This window comes from Pseudorasbora parva, chromosome 20 (assembly GCF_024679245.1).
Source record: "Pseudorasbora parva isolate DD20220531a chromosome 20, ASM2467924v1, whole genome shotgun sequence".
In the NCBI taxonomy this organism is placed as follows: Eukaryota; Metazoa; Chordata; class Actinopteri; order Cypriniformes; family Gobionidae; genus Pseudorasbora; species Pseudorasbora parva.
The window spans coordinates 38,790,571-38,812,867 of record NC_090191.1 but is presented as its reverse complement, the minus strand read 5'-3'; the positions used below and the strand labels follow the sequence as shown (position 1 = coordinate 38,812,867).

The window sequence follows — 22,297 nt, the reverse complement described above, 5'->3', positions numbered from 1 at the left end:
GCACGCCCGGAAACACTCAAATGCAGATCCAGTCGATCCAGGCGCCGCACTCCACTATATCCTTTGGGTGACGTCGAGCGACTTCAACGCTTCAGCACAGCATTCCGGGAAGGCAGCGCTGCATTTGAACCGATTTGAACGCAGAAATGACGGTAAGCTTCCCAAAGCATCGCTTCAGTCGCGTTGCAAAAGTGGATCTCCACCGTTCACTGCTGTCAGGACTTTACCAAATCATACCAAAGAAGTGTGTTTTTGACGGAGCGGTCCCAGCGGTAAAGGTTCGGTCGTGCTTTGGAAGCAGCCGGTGAGTAAAACTGCTTCAAATGTCTGTGCTGTTGGCTACCGTCGCGTGAGTAAACATCAGTAAACGACACGATCGCGTGCTTCGTCATTTAAATGCGCTAACGGACTCTATTGTTGTTCTATGCAAGTTATAACGTTACACTAGTCTGACGTGCAAAACCGTTTTGCTTGCTACTGCAAAGGTTTAGTCGCATACAATAGTCCATAAACCGAATCATGTCCTCATAAACTGCGAGTAAACACACAAACGTTGACAGGCCACTAAATACAGTACATACCACAGAGACGGACATCCTGTGTTGCTGTTTCTCCTGTTCAATTTATTTCTGCCTCCCAATGATTCTGGATCATTATCTATATTAGCTGAGCCATGAGTTTCTCCACGCTTGAGGACGTCACCGCTTTGTTCGCGATCGTCATTCTTTAGCTCCGCCCACACGATACGCCTCCAGGCGCTCGTTTTTTTTCGGAAAGACTCGGTACAGCCTATATTTCTTTTATAAATATAATAAAACTAAAGACTTTTCGGAGATATGAAGGATGCAATACTACTCTATAGGTACTCAAGATTGACATGAGATTGAGTGTTTCACCCCCCCTTAAAGTAATTATTTATTCAAAATAAATACCTACGCAAGAGAGTATGTGATTTCAAGTGCAGCCAAAGTTCTGTCTGGCTGACGTGCATCCCATAATATTTACACATTAGGTTAGTGGAGTCTTTTGTGGCTGTTCAAACCCATTCGACCACATAAACGTCTACACTACAAAAGCAGTTTCGACTACTAAAACGTTTTAGTCCCTTTATTTAGCGTTGTCCAAAAAGCATCAGGTGCAAACGGCCTTAAAATACAAATAATCGGGTTTCCTTAAAACAAATAAATAACTACCATTCAGTCAATTAGTTAACTTTATTGGTAACTTACTAGGTGTTACTATATCATCTCTCCTGACACCCATATAGGTACATAAAATAAGCCAATAAAATGTTACAAAAGAATATCCGAAGCTTGGAAGTGCATTCAAAAAGGCAAATAAACATTAGCCATGACACCAAAGAAATTAAAAACAGCCTCTAGCACATTTCATTGTTCCACTTACTCAGTGTATAAACGACATGTAACAGTTTTGAAGTGGATGACTAATGCTAGGCTTTGTTAAAAGTTTATCAGAGTGATATTTTATACACACACATACACTCACACACACACACTCAGATAAATAGAGCAGAAAGCAGGCTGTTGTGGTAAGGACAGCTCATACGATGTCCCGGGTTCGTCGGATAGCGCAGCACAGCAGCATGCTGAAGATCATGCCAAAGATCTGACAATAAAAGAGACACGGGTTTAATATACAACACCCGATAATAACCATGGTTAACATGCACAGAAGCATCTACTCACCATGATCACCCCAATGCCAATCCCAACTCCTCCGATCACTTGAAGCCTAGAGGTGAAGATATCCTCAATAGCACTTGGGCAGCTCTGGAGCAGAAACAAAAGAGGTAAATATGATACATGGGAAAAAGCACAACTGAAGATAACTGAAGAGATAATTATTGAGTTTCTGGTACCGTTGTGACAAGGACTTGAAGTCCCTCCTTTTTGGGGCATATGTCAGATTCTCCATCAAACATCGTCCCGGTTGTTCCACAGCAGCTCAACTAAAGAACAGCACAGAAAACCAGCAGTCAGATTAACATTCACAGGGTTTCACCAAGTAACTTTCTGTAAATTTAAGGAACTTTTCCCTCATCATCTGCACCTGTTTTGTGTGGTGTGCCCTAGGGACCCATTTCGGGACCTTTCTTGTTTTCCCTTGGCCCTCATTTGTCAGAAATACATTTCATATCACTGCCATGCAGATGATTCCCAGTTTTACCTACCAGTAAGACTGGACACCACTGGTTCGTTGGATGTGTAATGTGTTGAAATGTGTAAATGATATTAAGAGGTGGATGGCAAATAATTGTTGCCAACTAAATCAGGATGATTGTAGGTTGTCAGGCAAACACCTCTCCTGCTCTGGAAACCCAGTGAAGTCCTCGTTCAACAAATGTACACAAACAAATCAAAAATCTTTGACTCTTCACTATTTTTTGATAAATTAGTGCTGTTATTAGAGGAAGCTTTTTCCATTAAAGATCTATTGCAAAGTTGAAGCATCTCCTTTCAAGCAAAGATTTAGAAGTTGTGAATCATGCTCTTGTAACATAATTCGATTATTGCAACTCTCTTTATTCTGGGCTCCCTCAGTCTTCATATATTGATTTTACAGTTCTTACGTTTGTAGATAAGGCGTTGCCTGGCCGTCCACCAAGGTATACAAGTGATCTTCTTGTGTTAGGACACTTAGATCTTCACTCACTTGCCCTTAACTGTACCTCGGTGTCGCTATAACTCAAAGGGTGATCGGGCCTTTTCTGTGGCAGGGCTCAAGCTTTGGAATGGTCTCCCCATCATGTGAGGTCCGCGGTCCTTCAGTGGACATTTTTAAATCTACTCTTAAATCGCATTTTTATTCTCGTTTGGAAACCTGTAATTATTTTCGTGTAGATCTGCTTTGTACTTTGTAAAGCACTTTGGATCAATCCATATTGTTTAAACGATGACTTATAAATAAATGTTGTTGTAAATGTGAGACGTTTTTAAGAACATTTAAATAAATTAAGGAATAAATTGAAGGAAACATGACATCAATGCGTTTTCTAAATGTAAATGTCTAGGAAGCAATGCTTCAAAATTTGAAAATACAATTTCCTACTTATTTTACAAAGAAATAGTTTAATATATCTTGTAGTTTTATGATTACATAAAATAACATCTGCCAATGTGCTCATAAAAATCAACTTAATTCAAATGCAAGATATTTTCATACCCATTGACAGATATTTGTTTGTTTCAAGCATACAATCACTTAATTTTGTTACATTACTTAATTTCCTAATTTTGCATTTCAATTAAATGTTTCTTGATTAAAGGATGTTAGATACTTGTACTTGAGCAAAATTAATTGTATTATGCAATTATATTAAGAATTCCTATGAAATCTGTTTTATTAATTATTTTGTATAGTTTATTCTGTTTACATTTTTCTGGGCTCTGTTTTAAAGGTTAAATTAAATTGCATTAATCAAAAAGCATGTATAACTTATTGAAATTATCAAACAGCAATTTATTAAAAATTAAATCTAAAAATCTATTTTTAGGCCCCTATGAGATTTTATTTATAAAAGCCCTATTTATTTTTTCTCAAATAATTTTTTAATAAATGGAATCTGCAGTTCTGTCCATGTTTTGCATCGCAGAAATCATGAGGTCCTAATTTAATGCCATGATATTAAATTGAAGACTTTCTGCACCAATTTAAGACATTTTTAATTCCTTAAATTGTGGAAGGTCAAACCAAGACTGATTAAGACTGACCCGCAGAGACCCTGATTAAGTTTTGTCCGTTTTTAACGTTTTTGCTTCATGAACCATAAAAATGAACACTCACGCCATAGTGAATTGCTCGCAGAGTTTCCTTCAGCGCTTCCTGTTTACTGGCCTTGTAGTTGTCGAAGGTCTCCGTGTAGAATTGCTGGAGATCTTTCACGACCTGAGAAAGAAAGAAGAGGACCCACTGTGAGAACATGAACAGTAAACAGGAGAAAGAGAATATGAACATCACCCACCTTTTCCTTATTGGACAATCCCCAGATTCCAGCAGCCACCTCTGCAGCGAAAATGATGAGCAGGAACACGAAGAACTGGATACAGCGAGAAAAAGGGAGAGATGAGGTGACATTTCTTGGCAAAAGATGCCCTAAAAGGGATCTAAAGTGCATGTCAGTTTTCACTTAGTCTATTCGAAATGATCTGGACTTCAAGAATGTATACATCATTTTTTATTCTAAACAAGTGATGTTTTTTTTTTTTTAAGCCTCTAAAGCCCCAAGTAAACTTCACTACTTCTCACACATACACGAGTCAGAATTTCACCATAAGAAGAGGTGCGTATAAGGTACACACACCGCTGGATTTTTGTAACAGTGTGTACATTGCATGAGCAGGTTGCACATACATGCATTACATTTTTTGAAGTATTTACATGGGTGATATCTTGTGGCGGGAGATTGCTCAGAACTAAACTACATTTCGCAAGGCGGTGTTCGACTGTGTGTGTACGCGTAAAAAAAACAAAAAACTAAGTATACTTTGGCTTTAGGGTACGTTTACACAACTACAATGTTTCCATTTAATGGAAACATGTAACACGCATGTGCATGACGTCACAGTTTTCAGAAATTAGTTAGACTTTTTAGTTTTTAAGTTTGCCTTTTCAGACACCCAAATGCTGTCATCATATAAATTCATGAAAGTTTTTCAGTTTTTTGCTGCAAATAGTATGTAAAACAAAATCTTTGTGTTTTGTGTTGTAGTTGAATATAGGAAGACTCACCAGTCCCAGCATGCATGACGATTCCTTTATTGCGCCACAGCAGCCGAGGAACCCGACCACCATCATGATGGCTCCTGCCACAATGAGGATGTAGACCCCTGAGAACAGAAAAGGACAGAATATCTCTTACTTCCCTGTACCTTTACAATCGTCTCATTTCTTTGGCTTCTCATATGAAAAAAAAAATGCTTCAAATCAAGAGCATTTACTGTAAATTGTATTATTCTCAGATTTTGTTTATTACAGACACACATTTAGCTTGATGTATAAATGATAACTTTTCCCTTTAGCTACCTCATTGGTTTATCAGAATGAGCTATGCAAAGCAACATATGCAAAACAAAATTCTATGCAAGTGTATAGTGATGCATCCATAAAACCAACACCACACAGACAAACAAGTTGGCCGTTGGATTTCGAATTTTATGAAAAATTACAGTCACGTTCACACTGCCCCAACAAACACTGAACATGTTCAGTCGGATGAAAACACACTGATCTGACAAAACCCAAAAAACATGTGGCCTATAGAAACGCCCGTCATTAGAATGTTTAGTATTGCAGGAAGGCCCGCTGTGACTCAGTGCTTTCGAAACCTCTGGCAGGCACTTGGAAACTTTCCCACTAAGTTCATCATGTTTTTAGATCGATGGAGGCGAGCATTCTTCGGAAAACTGTTGAGAAAAGAAAAATAAACCAGGCGAAACAAAACGAGGTGAGATGGGAGCAAACAATGCGGGTTCTGTTGGTGAGGAGGAGAAAGGCATCTCTGTGAGGGACGATGGCAAGGGCCAGAAAGCTGGCATCGTGTGGGCCAAAGCCAGCCTCCTCCAAAACAGCACTGCCATTATAACTCGACCAACCTGCCTCTTAAAAAACAAACACGCAGACATAAACCCAACATCCAGCTCTCTATATTTAGGTGGTTCTCGCCCTTCAAAAACTGAGCCATGATTTATAAGAGGGTTTTACGGTTTAAAGTTAAATTCCCCGTTTTTTTGTGGTTGTCTGCAAGCCTCCAAAACAGCCGAGGAATTTAGTCTTTGTGCCTTTCAAAAAAAAACAACAGCATACAAAAAGCATAGAAGAATAGATGGAGTGCTTTGAATACTGGACGTGGTTTATAGTCGCCATGCCAGTAAATGTTCAATGACCAAGTCAGGGTGATGTCGTATTTATACACAACTGTTCACAAGTTTGGAATAAAGATACAATAATTTATGTTTTTTATTTTTTATGTTCTCTCATGCGGCATGATTTCTGAAGGATCATGTGACACTGAAGACTAGAGTAATGATGATGAAAAATGTGCTCTTCAGATGAATAAATTATATTTTAAAATAGAAACATAAATAAAATAAAAAAACTTTTAATTACTTCAAACTGTTGACCAGACACACACGTTTGTGTCGCTATATTAGTGAGAACATTACATAGACTTCCAATGATTTTATATCAGGTTAATGATGGTTTCTATCCCCTAACCCAACCCCTATACCTAAACCTACATCCCAGAAACATGTGCAAAACAGTTAAATAAAAATTTGTTTTGGCCGATTTATAAGCTTTTTTAACTAGTGAGGACCAGTCAAATGTCCTCACTGAGTTGTTTTCATATTTTACTATATTAGAGGACATTTGTGCCCTCACAAGTATTGCCAAACAAGGAACACACACACACACACACACACACACACACACACACACACACGTCGTGTTTCCATGTTTTATGGGGACTTTCCATAGGCCTTAATGGATTTCATACTGTACAAACTGTACATCCTATCCCCTTACACTGCCATTGCCCCTAAACCTACCCATCACAGGAAACATTCTGCATTTTTACTTTCTCAAAAAAACTCCTTCTGTGCGATTTATAAGATGTTTTCCTCATGGGGACCTAAAAATGTCCCCACAAGGACAAGAATTTCGGATATTGCCATCTTTGTGGGGACATTTTGTCCCCATAACGTAGGGATTACCAGGCCACACAGACACACACACACATCTAATAATCTGTAGAGAAGCCAAAACGATTTGCCTCATTTCACGCTCCTGAATGGCCTTTCATTCGTTTCATGTTATAATCCTAGTATTCATGACGCACCACTCACATGACAGATCGTCTGATGTCAGGAAACAGGTGTGGCTGGTTTCCAAGACTACCATTATGCCTCATACCCAAACACCAACTTACAAAGACCTGATCATGTAGGTGATAAAAGGAGCATGTGCGGTGGTGTTGAGAGATAAAGGTGGATATTTGATCCATCCACTGAGAAGATATTCAAAGGAATCTAGCTTGGGATTGGCCAAATCTCACCTGTGAGGAACACTGAAGGGGAATCTGCTACAGTAAAGAATCCTTTAGTTCTTTCATCGAAACGCAGCCAGAGGCCAACAGCTAAAACTCCTGTACCGGCAAGCTGTGGAAACAAAAAACATTTTGATATATCCAATTAAAAGTTTAGTTTGAACAATTGCAGTACCAAAAAAAAAAAAAACCACCTGACCACCTGACAACACTGAGTAACCACATAGAGGATATATAGCTGCAGGCCAAGCATGGCATCATTTACAACGGTGGAAAGTACAGGAAGTCAGGTCAAGTTTTTTTTTTCCCTGAAAGAATGAAGCTCAACAGGCCTTATGAAACCCAAGGCACTCATGTCCTCAAAAGAGTAGACCAACCTGATAATCTTGATAGACTGCTTCCAAATGCAGAGATATGCAAAACTATGCTGAACAAACTCTAATTTCTCTTGACCAACTCCAGCTATTCCCAGGACACTGTAATGAGGCTTCCATGAATGAGTAACATGTAAGGACAAGAACGATTACAATCTAGTAAATGTTCTCACAACCAAACGTTAATCAATAGCCTGCCCACCCACACACTTTACAGTCAAAACAGAGTTTGTTTATTTATATATTTATATTATATATATATATATATATATATATATATATATATATATATATATATATATATATATATATATATATATATATATATATATATATATATATATAGTTCTTGTATGTTACTCATTCATGGAAGCCTCATTACAGTGTCCTGGGAATCGCTGGAGTTGGTCAAGAGAAATTAGAGTTTGTCATATATTATATATATATCCCCACACACACACAAAGGAAAAGAAGAACACTACTCCCATGTTGCTCATATTTCATTGTTGCGCAGAATGTGCACATGGGGAAGTAGGTGAAATGTTTCAATCTCCTTCTATTAATCTGCTCTTTTGCTTTGATCAATGACGCAATGAATACCTAGAAACAAACCATACTAGCTAAACCAGATCACACACACACACACACACACACACACACACAGGTACCAAAAAATAGTTGCAACCCTCTACTTATCTTCTGTTTTGGAAAAATGCAGTCACAACTTTGAGCTCTCTCAGTCCCTGAGTCACTGCCAGGGGTGTGGAGGCTTGTCCCTCAAAGTTTCCCAAACGGATCCTATCTTTTTCCACCCTTACACAATAGAAGTTACTGATGGATGGATTTACTGTTTGCTAGTTTACTCACTCACCGCAAAGCTAGCTTAAGACCAGGCCCAAATACCAAAGCCACTTTAAGACCAGATAAACGCTACAGACCAACCTTTATGCTTTTGCTGTTATCAGTAAAATCATACATTCTAGAGGTTTGCATCTACATGAGTGAAATTTATCATTCAATCTAAAACGCTTTCAGTATTCAACAGGCTCAAATAAAAGTCACTAAATATTTTAAACCAAAGAGTGGTTAATGATTGACAACCTTGCACATTAGAAACTAGAAACATTATAAATGAACTAGTTTGAATGAACAGTCTAACCACAGCTTCTGTTTTATAAACAGGCCTGTGTACAAGGAACTCATATTTGTTTTCACAGCATGTTAAGAGTCACAAACCTCTAAAGGGCAAAGTTTGTCATACATTACATCCAGTTTAGGCAAGCAAACAAAGTACGACATGTAAACAAGCAACTAACAAACTTTTATATCCTCACCACATCACATTCAAGGCATATTTACATTTCTGTGTTAGTATGTTACCATTTTACTCTACAAACATACATTTAAATTAAGCATGTGCTTGTGTAATACCTACACGAGCGCATTTACAAGATAAAAACACCTACCCAGAAGATGAAGTTGAAGATAAAAAGCAAGTATTTGACACACTGAAGTCCACCTCCGGCCATGATTAAAAATTAAGTCTCGCTTTAAGAGTAAAAACCTGATACTGAGCACCTGAAATGTGCTTGTTTCCCACCTTAAAACAGGGCGAGTGAACAAAAAAAAATTCCAGCAGGCAGGTCACACCCTCCTACCTGGTCTTTGTGAGCGGGAAAAGAAGGAGGGGCAAAACCATTTTATATTTACCGTGTCACAGGGGAAATGTTAGAGGAACAACACAGATAAGAGGTTACCCACTGCTCAGTCCAGCACAAAAAACTGAACTAACACAATTCAGGAGCGTAAATGGGGTTTAAAAAAAGGACAAAAGATCTATAATTGTGCTTTAGTTGCCAAAATGGGATCAACACGGGTTTTACTTTTCATGTAACTCGAGCTGTCCCTCAGGAACACTGGGAAGTAAGAACACAGCTATTGTCCCTTTGCTTGACACCTTTAAGTGGCTAGACGGGTTAGAAAAAGAGACTAAGGCCACTGAAATCAAAGCAATGTTGAAAAACATGTTGCATTTCTTTTGTATGCCTTCTGCATCTTGACTGATAGTTTATATACTTTTATAGTAAGTAAAGGTCTTTTCTAAAAAATATCCAACTACATCAGGTCCGTGTTTTTTGCTGTGAAATCTTTAATGATTTTTATTTTAAGCTTTACTTTTATATTGGTAGTAATATTTTCAAGATGCTCATTTGTTGGACGTCTTAGATTTACTTTATTATCCAGATATTTCCCCCCCCCCCCCCTGATAAATCAAGTTAAAATGTAATTACGAAATATGACACAACATGCTTATGAGGAAAGTTTATTTGTTATCTCTTAGTCATTATTGTATTGCATTATATGTTTTGCCTCTACAATGAAACCTACAGTCCTTGAGCATTTAAATATCATCTTACTAAGATAAATTATTGGCAAATAATAATTATACACAAAAAAAATAATTATACACAAATCAGGCATAACATTATGACAGGTGAAGTGAATAACACTGATTATCTCTTCATCACAGCATCTGTTAGGGGGTGGGATATATTAGGCAGCAAGTGAACATTTTGTCCTCAAAGTTGATTTGTTAGAAGCAGGAAAAATGGGCAAGTGTAAGAATTTGAGTGAGTTTGACAAGGGCCAAACTGTGATGAAAAGATGACTGGGTTCAGAGCATCTCCAAGTCAGGGTGCCCATGCTGACCCCTGTCCACCGCCGAAAGCCCCAACAGCACGTGAGGATCTGGACCACAGAGCAATGAAAGAATGTGGCCTGGTCTAAAGAATCACGCTTTCTTTTGCATCACGTGGATGGCCGGGTGTGTTGGGAACACATGGCAGGATGCACTATGGTAAGAAGGCAAGCTGGTGGACGCAGTGTGATGCTTTGGGAAATGTTCTGCTGGGAAACCTTGGGTCCTGCCATCCATGTGAATGTTACTTTGACACGTACCACCGACCTAAGCATTGTTGCAGACCATCTACATCCTTTTGGTATTCCCTGGTGGCCTCTTTCAGTAGGATAATGCACCCTTTCACAAAGCAAAAATGGTTCAGGAATGGTTTGAGGAGCACAACGAGTCTAAAAATGTTGACTTGCATGGCCTCCAAATTCCACAGATGTCAATCCAATCGAGCATTGGATTCTGTGGGATGTGCTGAACAAACGAACCATGGAGGCCGCATCTCATAACTTACATGACTTAAAGGATCGCTGTTAACATTTCGGTGCTAGATACCACAGCACACCTTCAAGAGTCTAGTGGAGTCCATGGCATGCCACGACGGGTCGAGGCTGTTTTGGTGGACCAACACAATATTAGGAGGTGGCCATAATGTTATGCCTGATCAGTGGAGTGTGACAACTGATATGCTGCATTTTATGTAATGTCACTGATTTACATTACACATTTTGTCATACTTTTTGGCCATATAAACAACAACAACATCTGCAACAAATTGTATATTAGTACTATTGTTTTTATTTTTTGTTCCACCTATGAGGAATGGGTTCCATATTCTCAATATTATATGAGCCATAAAAGCATTTAGCACAATATAAACAATATATAAAAAAAGTTCTTATGACTATTATTTCATTTGTCAGGCTTTACAGGGTTCAAGATGAATGTGGTAGGTGAGGAAAAATCTTAATAGTGCCTAAAATATGATGAACCCATGGGGATCCGATTATTGAATCAAAGCAAAATCATTATGTAATGTAGGTAGCCTAAAATATGGTTGCTGTCCTTCTTTCATTTTCTGTGAGATGATCATTCCTGGGGCTAAATTTACCCTAATTTATGGGATGGGTTAGTGATGATGGGTTGCCTAGCAACAGGTATGCAAAACTTTGACTTGTTCGTCTTCCCATGAAAAACAAATTACCATCTTAAACATTTAATCTTCCAAAAACTACTCGTGAACTACACAACTAATATCTTAAAAAATAAAATAAAAACATTTAAAGGAAATGGCAGAAAGTTATATGTTTAATCTTTAGTTTCTAAATAAATATTTTTTGCTTACCAGCTGCCTATAACGCTCAAATTTGAATCACACTATTGCAAAGAGTCAGCTCATGAATATTAATTACTTTAACCTTCCTGGAGATGATACACACGCACAGTCACGTAATCTAATGAATGGTTTTTATCGATTAGCATTTTCTATTTTGAAAAACAAACACGTAAGAGGTATTTCATTAAGTTAGCAATGGGAATGTTATGAAGACAATTCCAACGATCATATTCCAACTTAATGTTTTCAAGATGCCGAGCATCACGTTACGTAGCAGCCTATTCAATACTACGAGTTAGCCTTCGCCATAGTAACCTAGATAGTAAAGGGTTTTTTTTTCTTCTTGAAATTAAATTCAACACAAACAAATATCAGCCTTTAACAAATCTTTGTCGCGCTTTTTATGTTTAATAACCCAAAAAGTAGTCTATTTGTTTTGGCTATGAAGCAAAGACTAGGCTAGTTAAGGCAGAATAACAGTTCTATATTAGACATTATGAGCTTTTTTGGCAATAAATAAATAAACATTTAGGAGTAAACTGTATTAAACTCACCCAAAATATGAAATTAAAGGCGAATAGGACGTATTTGATGCACTGCTCTCCACCGGACAGACCTGACTTAGCCATCGTGTAAATCCAGGTAGTATGTAGCCTAAACAGCAACAGATGTTGTTCTCAGATGTTTCAATGCCCAAAGGTCTGTGTCTGTCCTGTGTCTCGTCTGTGACTCAATGCTGCTGCCCTGAGGGGAAGTGACTGTTTATAACGGTAAACTCCCACCCGTGTGAGATGGGAAAAGCTCTGTAGTCTGTCACTGTCTCTCTTTCTTTCTTTCTTTCTTTCTTTCTTTCTTTCTTTCTTTCTTTCTTTCTTTCTTTCTTTCTTTCTTTCTTTCTTTCTTTATCTTATGTTATGTTATGAAAAAATCAGCAAGTAATGCATTTGTATGCTCAACTATGATTGTCTGTGACGTGACAGATTGGCATTTGTAGAGCATGTCAAAATTGTCCTCTTGTGACCTCTCGTTCTTGTCTTCTAGACAAGTATTAAGAGTTAATACTTTAATACTTCAGAGTATTAAAATGATACTTCACACCTTTCTGTGACATGTTTCTGTGTGTTTTCAATTTTAGGCTGGTAATCAATCACTTCCATCTTTATCAACACAACAAAGAACAGCAATAACTATAGTTCTTAGTGTAAATGATTGTGATGCTATGGCAAATAAGCTGATCTGTGAGCATAATATAATCTATGACTTTTGATAAAAGTGTCAAAGAAATTGTCAAAGTGTAAAAGTGTCAAAATCAGAGATAGTCAGGAAGCAAAGGAATTAAGTATTTTTGTCTAGATCAAAATTAAGTGAGTTTTTAGACGTTTAGGAGAAAGGAAAATTAAACAGCGAAATTGAACCCATTTGCAGATATTTCTTGTTTAAAGCAGAAACACAATTCATTTTGATCAATTATTCAGAATGTGTGTTTTTTTGTTTGTTTTTTGCTTCTAAAATGTATATTTATATTGTATAAGATATTTTTTACTGGAAAAAAAAAACAGGTTAAGATTTTTCTTTTCTTTATGCAAGTAATGAGTTCTAGTGTTGTTGTTTTTTTAAACTTTATGTTCATTTTTAATGTCATCTTAATTTCATTTTTTAATTGAAAAATGTGTTTTTGTCATTTAAAAAAAAGTTAAACTTAAATGAGAATGGTAAATGTTGCCAGGGCCACTTTCTGAAATAAGTTTTGAAATATTTTATTTCAGTTAACATTTATTTTTTATTTCAAGTAACGGAAATGTTTTTATGATGATAACCCGGATTACAGACTAAATTTGTCAAAATCAGCTTCCCTTTTTCGGATATGATCTAATAATTACTGGGTGCTACATGACAGTCTGCATTTTCTTCATTTGTGGTTTCCTGCTCAAAAACTGCACTAAATCATCAAAACCCAATATGTTAAAGCATTGCCCAACACATGTGGCATTCATGGAAAACACAGATAATTACCATGCACTGCTACCTTATGCAATGATTACTCACGGCTGCTTCCACACTGAACGCTTTCTGCTCTGTTTACAAAGTCTGTCCTCTGTCTAATTATAGAAGTTCTGTGCTTTGATTGATTTTTCCTAAAGCTGCCGGTGCCAGCTCTGTGGAGCGGCGAGTACAGTGAGGATGACAGTTTTGTTGAGGAACAATGGAGCCCACTGTCACAGTCAGAGCAGCGCAGTGTTGTGACACCCATCCATCTTTTTCTGTGATGCACATCACCCACAGCAACCACAAAACAATGACTGTCAATCACACTGCCAGGGTCTCTTCGGAATATTGGAGCTCAGCTATTATGTTATGGAATGAAGTTGGAAAGCTATTATGCTTTGTCAAGAAGGCAGTCACAATGTTTCTCACCTCAGCATCTCAGATGCAGATTTAATTCAGTGATTAATTCCCTGCAGACACAAGACCTGTTTGACCTCGGAGCGACATTTTTCACCAGTAATTTCATTTTGAGATGGGCTACTTAGTGAACAACAACCTGTTTTGTTAACACTATAAATCAAATTGTTTCAGATTTTTTGGAATGCATATTGAGCAATGACACGACCACATCTAATCTGCGTCAGAGAATAACCAAACATCCCCTTTTTGCTAAAGAAACCTATATTGCACACTTTTTTTGTCATACTCCGGGATCTGATGCATATAACCTTTCACACCAGTGTGGCCAAAACCATTGCCAAAAAATTTTTTTCCGTTGAAATGGCTACTTTTACACTTGACGTGGGTTGTTTTATTTTAGTCTGTGTGCTGATGCGACACAAAACTTCCTCATGTTCCACTTACTCAAAATCTTCTAACACATGCTTTATATTTCTTAAAATGTATTTGAATTGTGTTTTGCGCACTATACTAAATAAATGTTCTTAGTTTGCATCTATGGTTCATTTAATTTACCTTTAAAATGTTCTTCACGTGTTCTTTGGGTAACACATGGCATGGGTGTGAAAACCCACATTCTTTCCACCAAATGTTTAAGAGTAGCTACTGTGGATATTTATAATGTTTACGCATTTCCTTGACTTCCTCAGCTGGATTTGAACTTCTGAAAAAGAAAGAGTGAGAATAATAAGGGTCAATCTGAGGACTTGTGTGAAAGGATCTCTATTCAAAACAACTTTGTATTCATACTGGCACAAAGACAGTTCTGGGGGAAAAAGAGCTCTTTGAGGGCAGGGCATTGGAGGATAAGGCTGGTAAGGATGCTGCACTAACAGCGCCCTCTTGTGGTTCTCAGATGCAATTATTTTCTACACCAGCACTCAAACTGCTACATAAATAATGACTTGTAAATGTAAGATGCAATGTTGATTGTTGGCCACATGAGGGCACACACTGCTAAAAGTCTGATTAAACAAAGACCAACCAATTTTAACCACAAGAGAGTGCTAATGTCGCATCAGTGCCCACGTTCTCAAACCTCCTGGTGCTCAGATGGTACAGAATCTGTTCCAGTATTCTCCATAAACACACATCACTGTATACTGATGTATACTGTATACATGTTGGCTTGCCTGTTCACGGTTGACTTTGATCAATACCTTGCCTTAACCACCCACTGAGAATGGATTAAGATAAATGCATACATATAAAAATGATGGCATTATAGTGCAAATCCATCGAGATATATCCCAAATATACCCTCCAGACCTGTGTGAGTAAAGTAAAGCATATATATCTATAAGTGAAAGGTGTGAGAGCATCAAGGGTGATTTAACGGGCAGGCTTTTGAAGAGTTAAACGTGACATACTCCCCATTCTTGTTTCCAAGAGGAAATCAAGCAAATCGAGAGCAGTTGTGTGGGTGAGCTTTTGAGGGGTATAAGAAACGCTTCTGAATGGAGGAAATTCCACGTCTCCTTTCTGATCTGAATGAGTAGAGTTCCTATAGACCTATACATAGAATGTAACTTGGCAACAGGAAAAGCATGTAATTTATGTGTTCAAATGTATGTTTTACTGGTCTTCTGATCTTCTATATGAAACAGCAACAAATGCTGGGGCTGCTGGGCCTAACATTTTAGTGTGTAACCTGATTGCACTGAATGGGGCAGGAGATGATGTCAGCTGAAATAAACACAAGAAATCAAATGATATCTTTCATATTTCCACAAAAAAAAAGAGCATTCACAACTTCAGTTTTAGATTGAAGACAGACAGGCGGATAGATAGATAGATAGATAGATAGATAGATAGATAGATAGATAGATAGATAGATAGACAGACAGACAGACAGACAGACAGACAGACAGACAGACAGACAGACAGGCAGAAAGATAGATCGACAGACAGAGAGATAGACAGACAGACAGATAGACAGAAAGATAGATAGACAAACAGACAGACAGACAGACAGAAAGATAGATCGACAGACAGAGAGATAGACAGACAGACAGACAGATAGACAGAAAGATAGATAGACAAACAGACAGACAGACAGACAGATAGACAGACAGACAGACAGACAGACAGACAGACAGAAAGATAGATCGACAGACAGAGAGATAGACAGACAGACAGACAGACAGATAGACAGAAAGATAGATAGACAAACAGACAGACAGACAGACAGACAGATAGATAGATAGATAGATAGATAGATAGATAGATAGATAGATAGATAGATAGATAGATAGATAGATAGATAGATAGATAGATAGATAGATAGATAGATAGATAGATAGATAGATAGATAGATAGATAGATAGATGGATGGATGTTGTCCTGGGTAGACAACACTCATCTATGGTGAACTGGATGGTATGTGGGCTTTATTCACCCGTGACAGAAGGTCCTGCAAATGAGTTAAAGTTTGGCACTATCATAAGCCCCCTCTCTCTCCAGCAGTCATGGTATTAAATTAAGCCTGGCCAAAGCCTGGTGAGGATTTTGTGCCTTCACAGTCTCTAATCACCCCATACCTGATTGCGCTTCAGCTCGCCGGCGTCATGGCTGTGAATGGATCCTGCTCGTATATTGGTAAGTCATGGCAAACACTGTCAACAGATAATTGGCTATGCAAGGGTTGACAGTGCTTTTTAAAACTCCTGAAATTAGTTATGAAATGTACGATTATTTATATGTATATGTTTACTAGGGCTGTGATTCTTTGGGTAGGCAGCGAATCGATTCATGATTCATGATTCATAGGTTTTCGATTCGATTCAAGAACGATTTTTGCCAATTCAAAACAATTAAATTTCGAGACGATACATATTGAAATCCGATACGATTCGATTAATTCGATTCAGTTATGCATTTTTTAAATATGCATTCATAGGATTATTAAAATGCTTCCCCTGATGTGTCTTAGGCAGGGTGTGAATTACACAGCGGCCTTCAGATGGCAACAAAAAAACAGTAACACATTACAATAAGGTTCATTAGTTAACATTAGTTAACATGAACTAATAATGAACTGCACTTATAAAGCATTTGTTTATCTTTGTTAATGTTCATTTTACCATTCACTAATACATTATTAAAATCTTGGTAACACTAGTTAATGCACTATGAACTAACATGAACAAACCATGAACAGCTGTATTTTTTAGTTCATATTATTACTTTCTTTTATTATTATTATTATTCACATTTTACTTGAATAGCCTATATAAAATGACATTTGTAGAAATTTACATAGGCCAAAATGTAAAAAGGCTTTAAAAGTATTGTTAGTTAATGCTGGAGTGGCTACACAACCTTGTTAAAGTGTTCCAGGCATTAAACATGCAATACTTTCACGGAGAGGCTAGAATATGATGCACTTTTCTAGCTAATATTAAACTAATTTTCTTCATGGAATAGAAAGAAAAGCCCCTTTTGTTCTCTTTATACGGAGCATTTGATGGTTCTGAAAGTAAACGCGCTGGTGTCTGCTGTTGCTATAGATTGATAGAGACACCGGACGCTCTTATTTCAGTGTTGGTAATGTTGCAGTTACTTTAGAAGTTTATTTCGCATTTTCAGTTAAACGACAAATTTAATGTATCATTAGAACTGTGTGTATGCATTTTAGCCTCTTACAAATCTGTTCCGTCCATGCAATAAATGTGCATCCTCGAATAAACTGGGTTTTAATTCAAGTGCTTAGGTATGACCGATTTCCCTAAAACTTCCGTATTTTATTTTATGTAAATGAGCTACAGAGCACGAGCATGAATGAAGGAGCGCTGTGAGGGCGCGGATGACGCAGCACAACCTCTCTAATTCACGCATGTTGTAGATATAATCAAATTTTTATTTTAAAGCACTAAATCGTTATTGAATCGCAATTCATTCGATTCTAAGCATTTTAAATCGAGATTCGACCGAAATTAACGATTCGCGATTCAAAATACACGCTTCAAAATCGATGCATCGTCAGGATTTGTAATCGATGCATCGAGAAAACGAGTGAATCGTTACACCCCTAATGTTTACAGAAATAAGTTGTTTTACATTAAAATGTAGCTGGTTAATTTGATTGTATGGAATTTTCACTGGTGTTGAATTGCAAATAGATGTGCGTTTTTTTCTGTGTTAAAAGAGTTAGAAAGAATTCTCTTTTTGAAGTATTTTGAGGCATCTTTAACCCTGTGTGTAGTCACATTCTCAAAGTGAGATCAATATAAATGTCTTATCTACCACTGTTTCCTATCAACAGAGGTGCATAACTGTGTTCTGAATGGAGTCAGCACTGCCTTGAGTGAGTCGTCCTCTATTGGCAGTGATTTAAGGGAAATATCTGAGATTGAAGCTATGAACTCCATCAGTGGCATCTTTGATGATCCGAATGACTTCATTGACGAGTCTTGGCATCATGTGAGTAGCATGTGGCACATCAATTCCTTTTTTGTGTGCTATGTGTTTATAGATTACTTCATAAATGTCAGGGCTTAAAGGATGCCTATATTATAATAAGGGTGGGCACTTAAAGGCACCCCAAAACACTGAATAACAACAAACACACCACCACAACACTTTCCTAACCACCTGTTGGTCGCTGTGTATGGGAAACTTCCCTGATCCATGGTCTCTGCATATGCAATCACAAAAAAACTGAGGTAACGTGATGTACTAGAAAATGCATTCTGTTTTAAAATGTTGCATATTTATCTTAATAGTTAATAAATGTACACTTTTAGGATGGCAGAGGAGAAACAACAACAAAACCTTTCCCTTCGGCGGGGTGGGGGGATAGGGGATAGATTTGTTGCAAAGGATGTGCAGTCCCTATCAAAATGGAGATTAAAAAAATAAATAAAATAAAAAAATAATAATAGTATATATATATATATATATATATATATATATATATATATATATATATATATATATATATATATATATATATATATATAATTTTATTATTATAATTTTATTTTTTATTAATCTCCATATATATATATATATATATATATATATATATATATATATATATATATATATATATATATATATATATATATATGTCTGAGTCTGTTTACTAAAAGCAGGAAAAAAGGAGTTTGAACATTTGAGATGTTATGAAATGCCAGACGTGACTGAAATTAACAGGACAATTAAACCATATCTGAAAAGTTTTTGCATAAAATGTCATATTCTGTGACACTAGTTTACACTGTATTGTTTTTTAAATTATTTTTTTACTCACAACAGCCTTCTGTTATAATTTATTTGAACAAAAAACGTTTTACTCAATTTTTTCATGTAAAAACAAACGCACATGAACGTATAGGAGCATTTAGCCCCACTGAAGCCTTCATATTAAGCTTTAAATAACTACGCTGTTTCGTATTGAACGATGCATGCTTTAATCGGATGTTTGCGGACATTTTTGCAACCTGTTGGCGACTCCATCTTTACACACGCGCGCGCAATCCCCTCCGGCGCGTAATGATGCGCTCTGGCGCTTGGAGACGCGCAGGTATTCCTTCAGGGACAATTAGTCAGGGACAAATCAGAAGTTTCTGTGGAGATGCGTTTTGTTGTGCGTGAAACAAATCTTTGCACTTCCTATTCAACGGTGCCAAACTCAGACAGACGGATGGATTTCATGCTTTGCGCGATCGATGGATAAACAGAGGGAAAGATGGATGGCGCCGTCTCTGTAGGGTGACAGCAGAAACGGGCATGCCACCAGAAACGCACACAATCTTCCGGGAACGCCGAAGAACTGTTGCCGTTTCATCTTGTTTTTGTGTTTTTCTTTAAGAGTGACAACATGCTGCAGACAAGTGACAACAAGATACATGTGAGTATGCTTTTGAGTTGTCAAGAATAGTACTACTAGAATACTTGTAGGTTAGCATTAGTTCTACAGCCAGTAAATTGAATGAAGGATAACCCAGAAATGAATAGCGTCAATGAAAAGTGTCTATTGCCTTCTCACTTTCAATCTAAATTGTATTGAGAGCAGCCAAATTAAGAAGCAATAGTCTGACCTACATCTATCCTCACCATACTCCCTCCTCCCTTTCTTCTGTGTTGAATTTGATATGCGCACACACTGCTGATGAACACTGAGCCTTGGTACATTGTATTCTCCTCTCACCTGTTCAGGTGGCCAATAACCTGATGGACGTGGACCAGGACCCTCGCAAACGGCTGTACTTTGCTGACGGCCGAAGGAAAGTGGACTATGTGCTGGTGTACCACTACCGAAAACGCTCTTTAGTCAGGGGGTCTCCTAGTCAACACAGACTGTCCACCATCTCCAATGGCAGTTATCCTTTAGGAGTGGATGAAAAAGACCCAGAGGGAGGGAAAGATGAACCTGCGGAGGTGGTGGTGGACGTCGGACCCCCGGACCCCGCCGACGGGGAGAAAATCATGATCCGAGAGGAGTTTGAGGGCAATTTAAAGGACGCTGGGCTGGAAATTGAGCGTGATAAAGAGGTAAGTGGAGGCTCAATAGCTCTTGTTTGTGGGATATTACATGCAACTACATGCCTTAATGATTTCGCTTTGGACAGATGCATCTAATTGCACTTTTGATCTTTGTAAGGGCCACATCTGGTGCTGATTTTACAGAAAGCTGAGCTGTGCCTTGTCAAAAACAATATCAGTCGTGAACTTCAAGAGTGACCGTTTCCAGCACAGCCAAGAAATAAGATCTTGACTGTGAAAAGGGACTCTAATTTGGTCTCCTAAAGATTGTTTACTTAATAGTCTATGTGTGTGTGTGTGTGTGTGTGTGTGTGTGTGTGTGTGTGTGTGTGTGTGTGAATTATCTGCTAGTATTGGATTGAGTTACCATTTCACAGGGCATCAGACCAACTTGGGAATCATCCACGTATCGTTGTTTTGTTATGTAAGCCATTACTCTGAAAGATCGTCCATTATGGAGTAATTGGACTGAATTTGTATGGTATTATTAATGGTCCCAAATGAACTCTTCATCTGTTGCTAGGGAGCTTATATTGTTTCTGGGGAATTAGGTGAACTCTCCTAATCGTTTACTTAAAGCTGACATGCATTCTTGTCTTAAAGAAAAACTCTACGGCAGAAAACACTTTGTTATTGTGCTTCTCTGTCTTTGTGATTGTTTTGTACTGTGTGTCTTCATCTGTAGTGTGATTAGCCTTATGGTGTGAAGCCAAGTAAGATTATCAGGCTGGTAATAGTAGTGATTGTCTACTCTCTCACAGAATAGCTGTGAACCGGCCTTTGACAGCACACTGAGTTAACTGTACCCTAGCCTGAAAGGGACCAAATTTTTGCTCTAAATTTAACGGTCTGCTTTTTGTCATTGTAGTAAATGAAAGGTTCCCAAATTTCTAACACTGACTTGATCATCTGAGTGTTTCAGATCATTTAGAATTACAATTTTTAGCATGTAAACATTTCATTTTAATATTAAACGGTGCACTCTATAGCATCATTTCCCCTTGGGAAGCCTGGTGAGGTGGCAAGATGTGCCTTTGTCATGATGACTTTCATCATCTTCATTATCATGATCACTGAATCCTGCTTCGACACTCTTCTTCTCCTTTGTTCGATCACCATCATTACATAATGTTTTGCCCGGGCGGTTCTTTCGAGGTGTGTTCTGTGACCGCTACAAATACCTGCAGTCAGACACTCTGAATTATTCAGCCGGTAACTGAAGTTTGATTGCAGGCAGCCTGTACAGGGACAGCAGGTGAAGTCACACATTAATTACGTCTCACCTGCGGTCTTCCTCTTATCTCTGCACATTGTAACAGTTTACTATCAGTCTGACGGACATACCGTCTTGGATAGAACAGGCTAGTTTTGGTTTACTGTTTCATGAGCTGCCTGCTGGATTGATTTTATAGGGAGTGAAGGTTTTTTTGTTGAAAATCTTCAATGCTCAAGGGGACGTCGCTGCTGCTGGTTTCATGTTTCAGTGACAGCGTGTTTGTTTGTCCTAACAGCCTCAATACACATCATAACCAGAGGGAAAATGCGGTGGGAAGGCTTGCCCTGTAGTTTATTGCTCTTTGGCATCAGCTAGTGGGCTCTCTTTTGGGGTTTAACTGGTGCTCCTTTCTCAGTGGTGGGAATATTCATGCATGATGCATTTATATTGCTGTCAATAACACAACCAACATCATCATGATCACAAGTCTCTGATGTAAAGTCTCACATCCTCTATGTGGAGTTCAAGCCAAGTCACAAGTCTCTTTTAGTCTTTTTGTATGCATTACAGGTTAATTTGATACATTTTTAAATGCACAACATTTCTCATAATTGTCCCCATAGTAAATGAGTGGGTAACTAACTAAGATAACTGGGATTTGATTCCCATCAAAGCCATAATGCTC

General features: G+C 37.8%; 2 protein-coding genes across 4 annotated transcripts in view; one reads left to right on the top strand and one right to left on the bottom strand.

The window, feature by feature from the left end:
* Positions 1–1,195: 1,195 nt before the first annotated feature.
* Positions 1,196–12,208, bottom strand: cd9b (CD9 molecule b). 2 transcript variants are annotated; one of them, XM_067427585.1, is made up of 8 exons: positions 12,017–12,208; positions 7,073–7,175; positions 4,750–4,847; positions 3,983–4,057; positions 3,805–3,906; positions 1,880–1,969; positions 1,707–1,790; positions 1,196–1,626 (listed from the first exon to the last, which is right to left on the bottom strand). In XM_067427585.1, exons 1-8 carry the CDS (start codon positions 12,089–12,091, stop codon positions 1,561–1,563), a joined length of 693 nt encoding a protein of 230 aa, XP_067283686.1. In that variant the 5' UTR covers positions 12,092–12,208; the 3' UTR covers positions 1,196–1,560. The 2 variants fall into 2 exon arrangements, with proteins under 2 accessions (XP_067283686.1, XP_067283687.1); XM_067427586.1 differs by lacking the exon at positions 12,017–12,208 and adding an exon at positions 8,904–9,066.
* Positions 12,209–18,230: 6,022 nt separating this feature from the next.
* The window catches only part of ano2b (anoctamin 2b), a 47,856-nt gene continuing 43,789 nt past the window's right edge, over positions 18,231–22,297 (top strand). Inside the window, exons 1-3 of one of the 2 annotated variants that reach the window (XM_067427180.1) lie at positions 18,231–18,329; positions 19,723–19,761; positions 20,070–20,405. In XM_067427180.1, coding sequence (XP_067283281.1) covers positions 18,267–18,329; positions 19,723–19,761; positions 20,070–20,405 — 438 coding nt within the window. In that variant the 5' untranslated portion in view covers positions 18,231–18,266. The remainder of the gene's footprint in view (positions 18,330–19,722; positions 19,762–20,069; positions 20,406–22,297) is intronic. The other variant, XM_067427181.1, reaches the window with a different exon arrangement.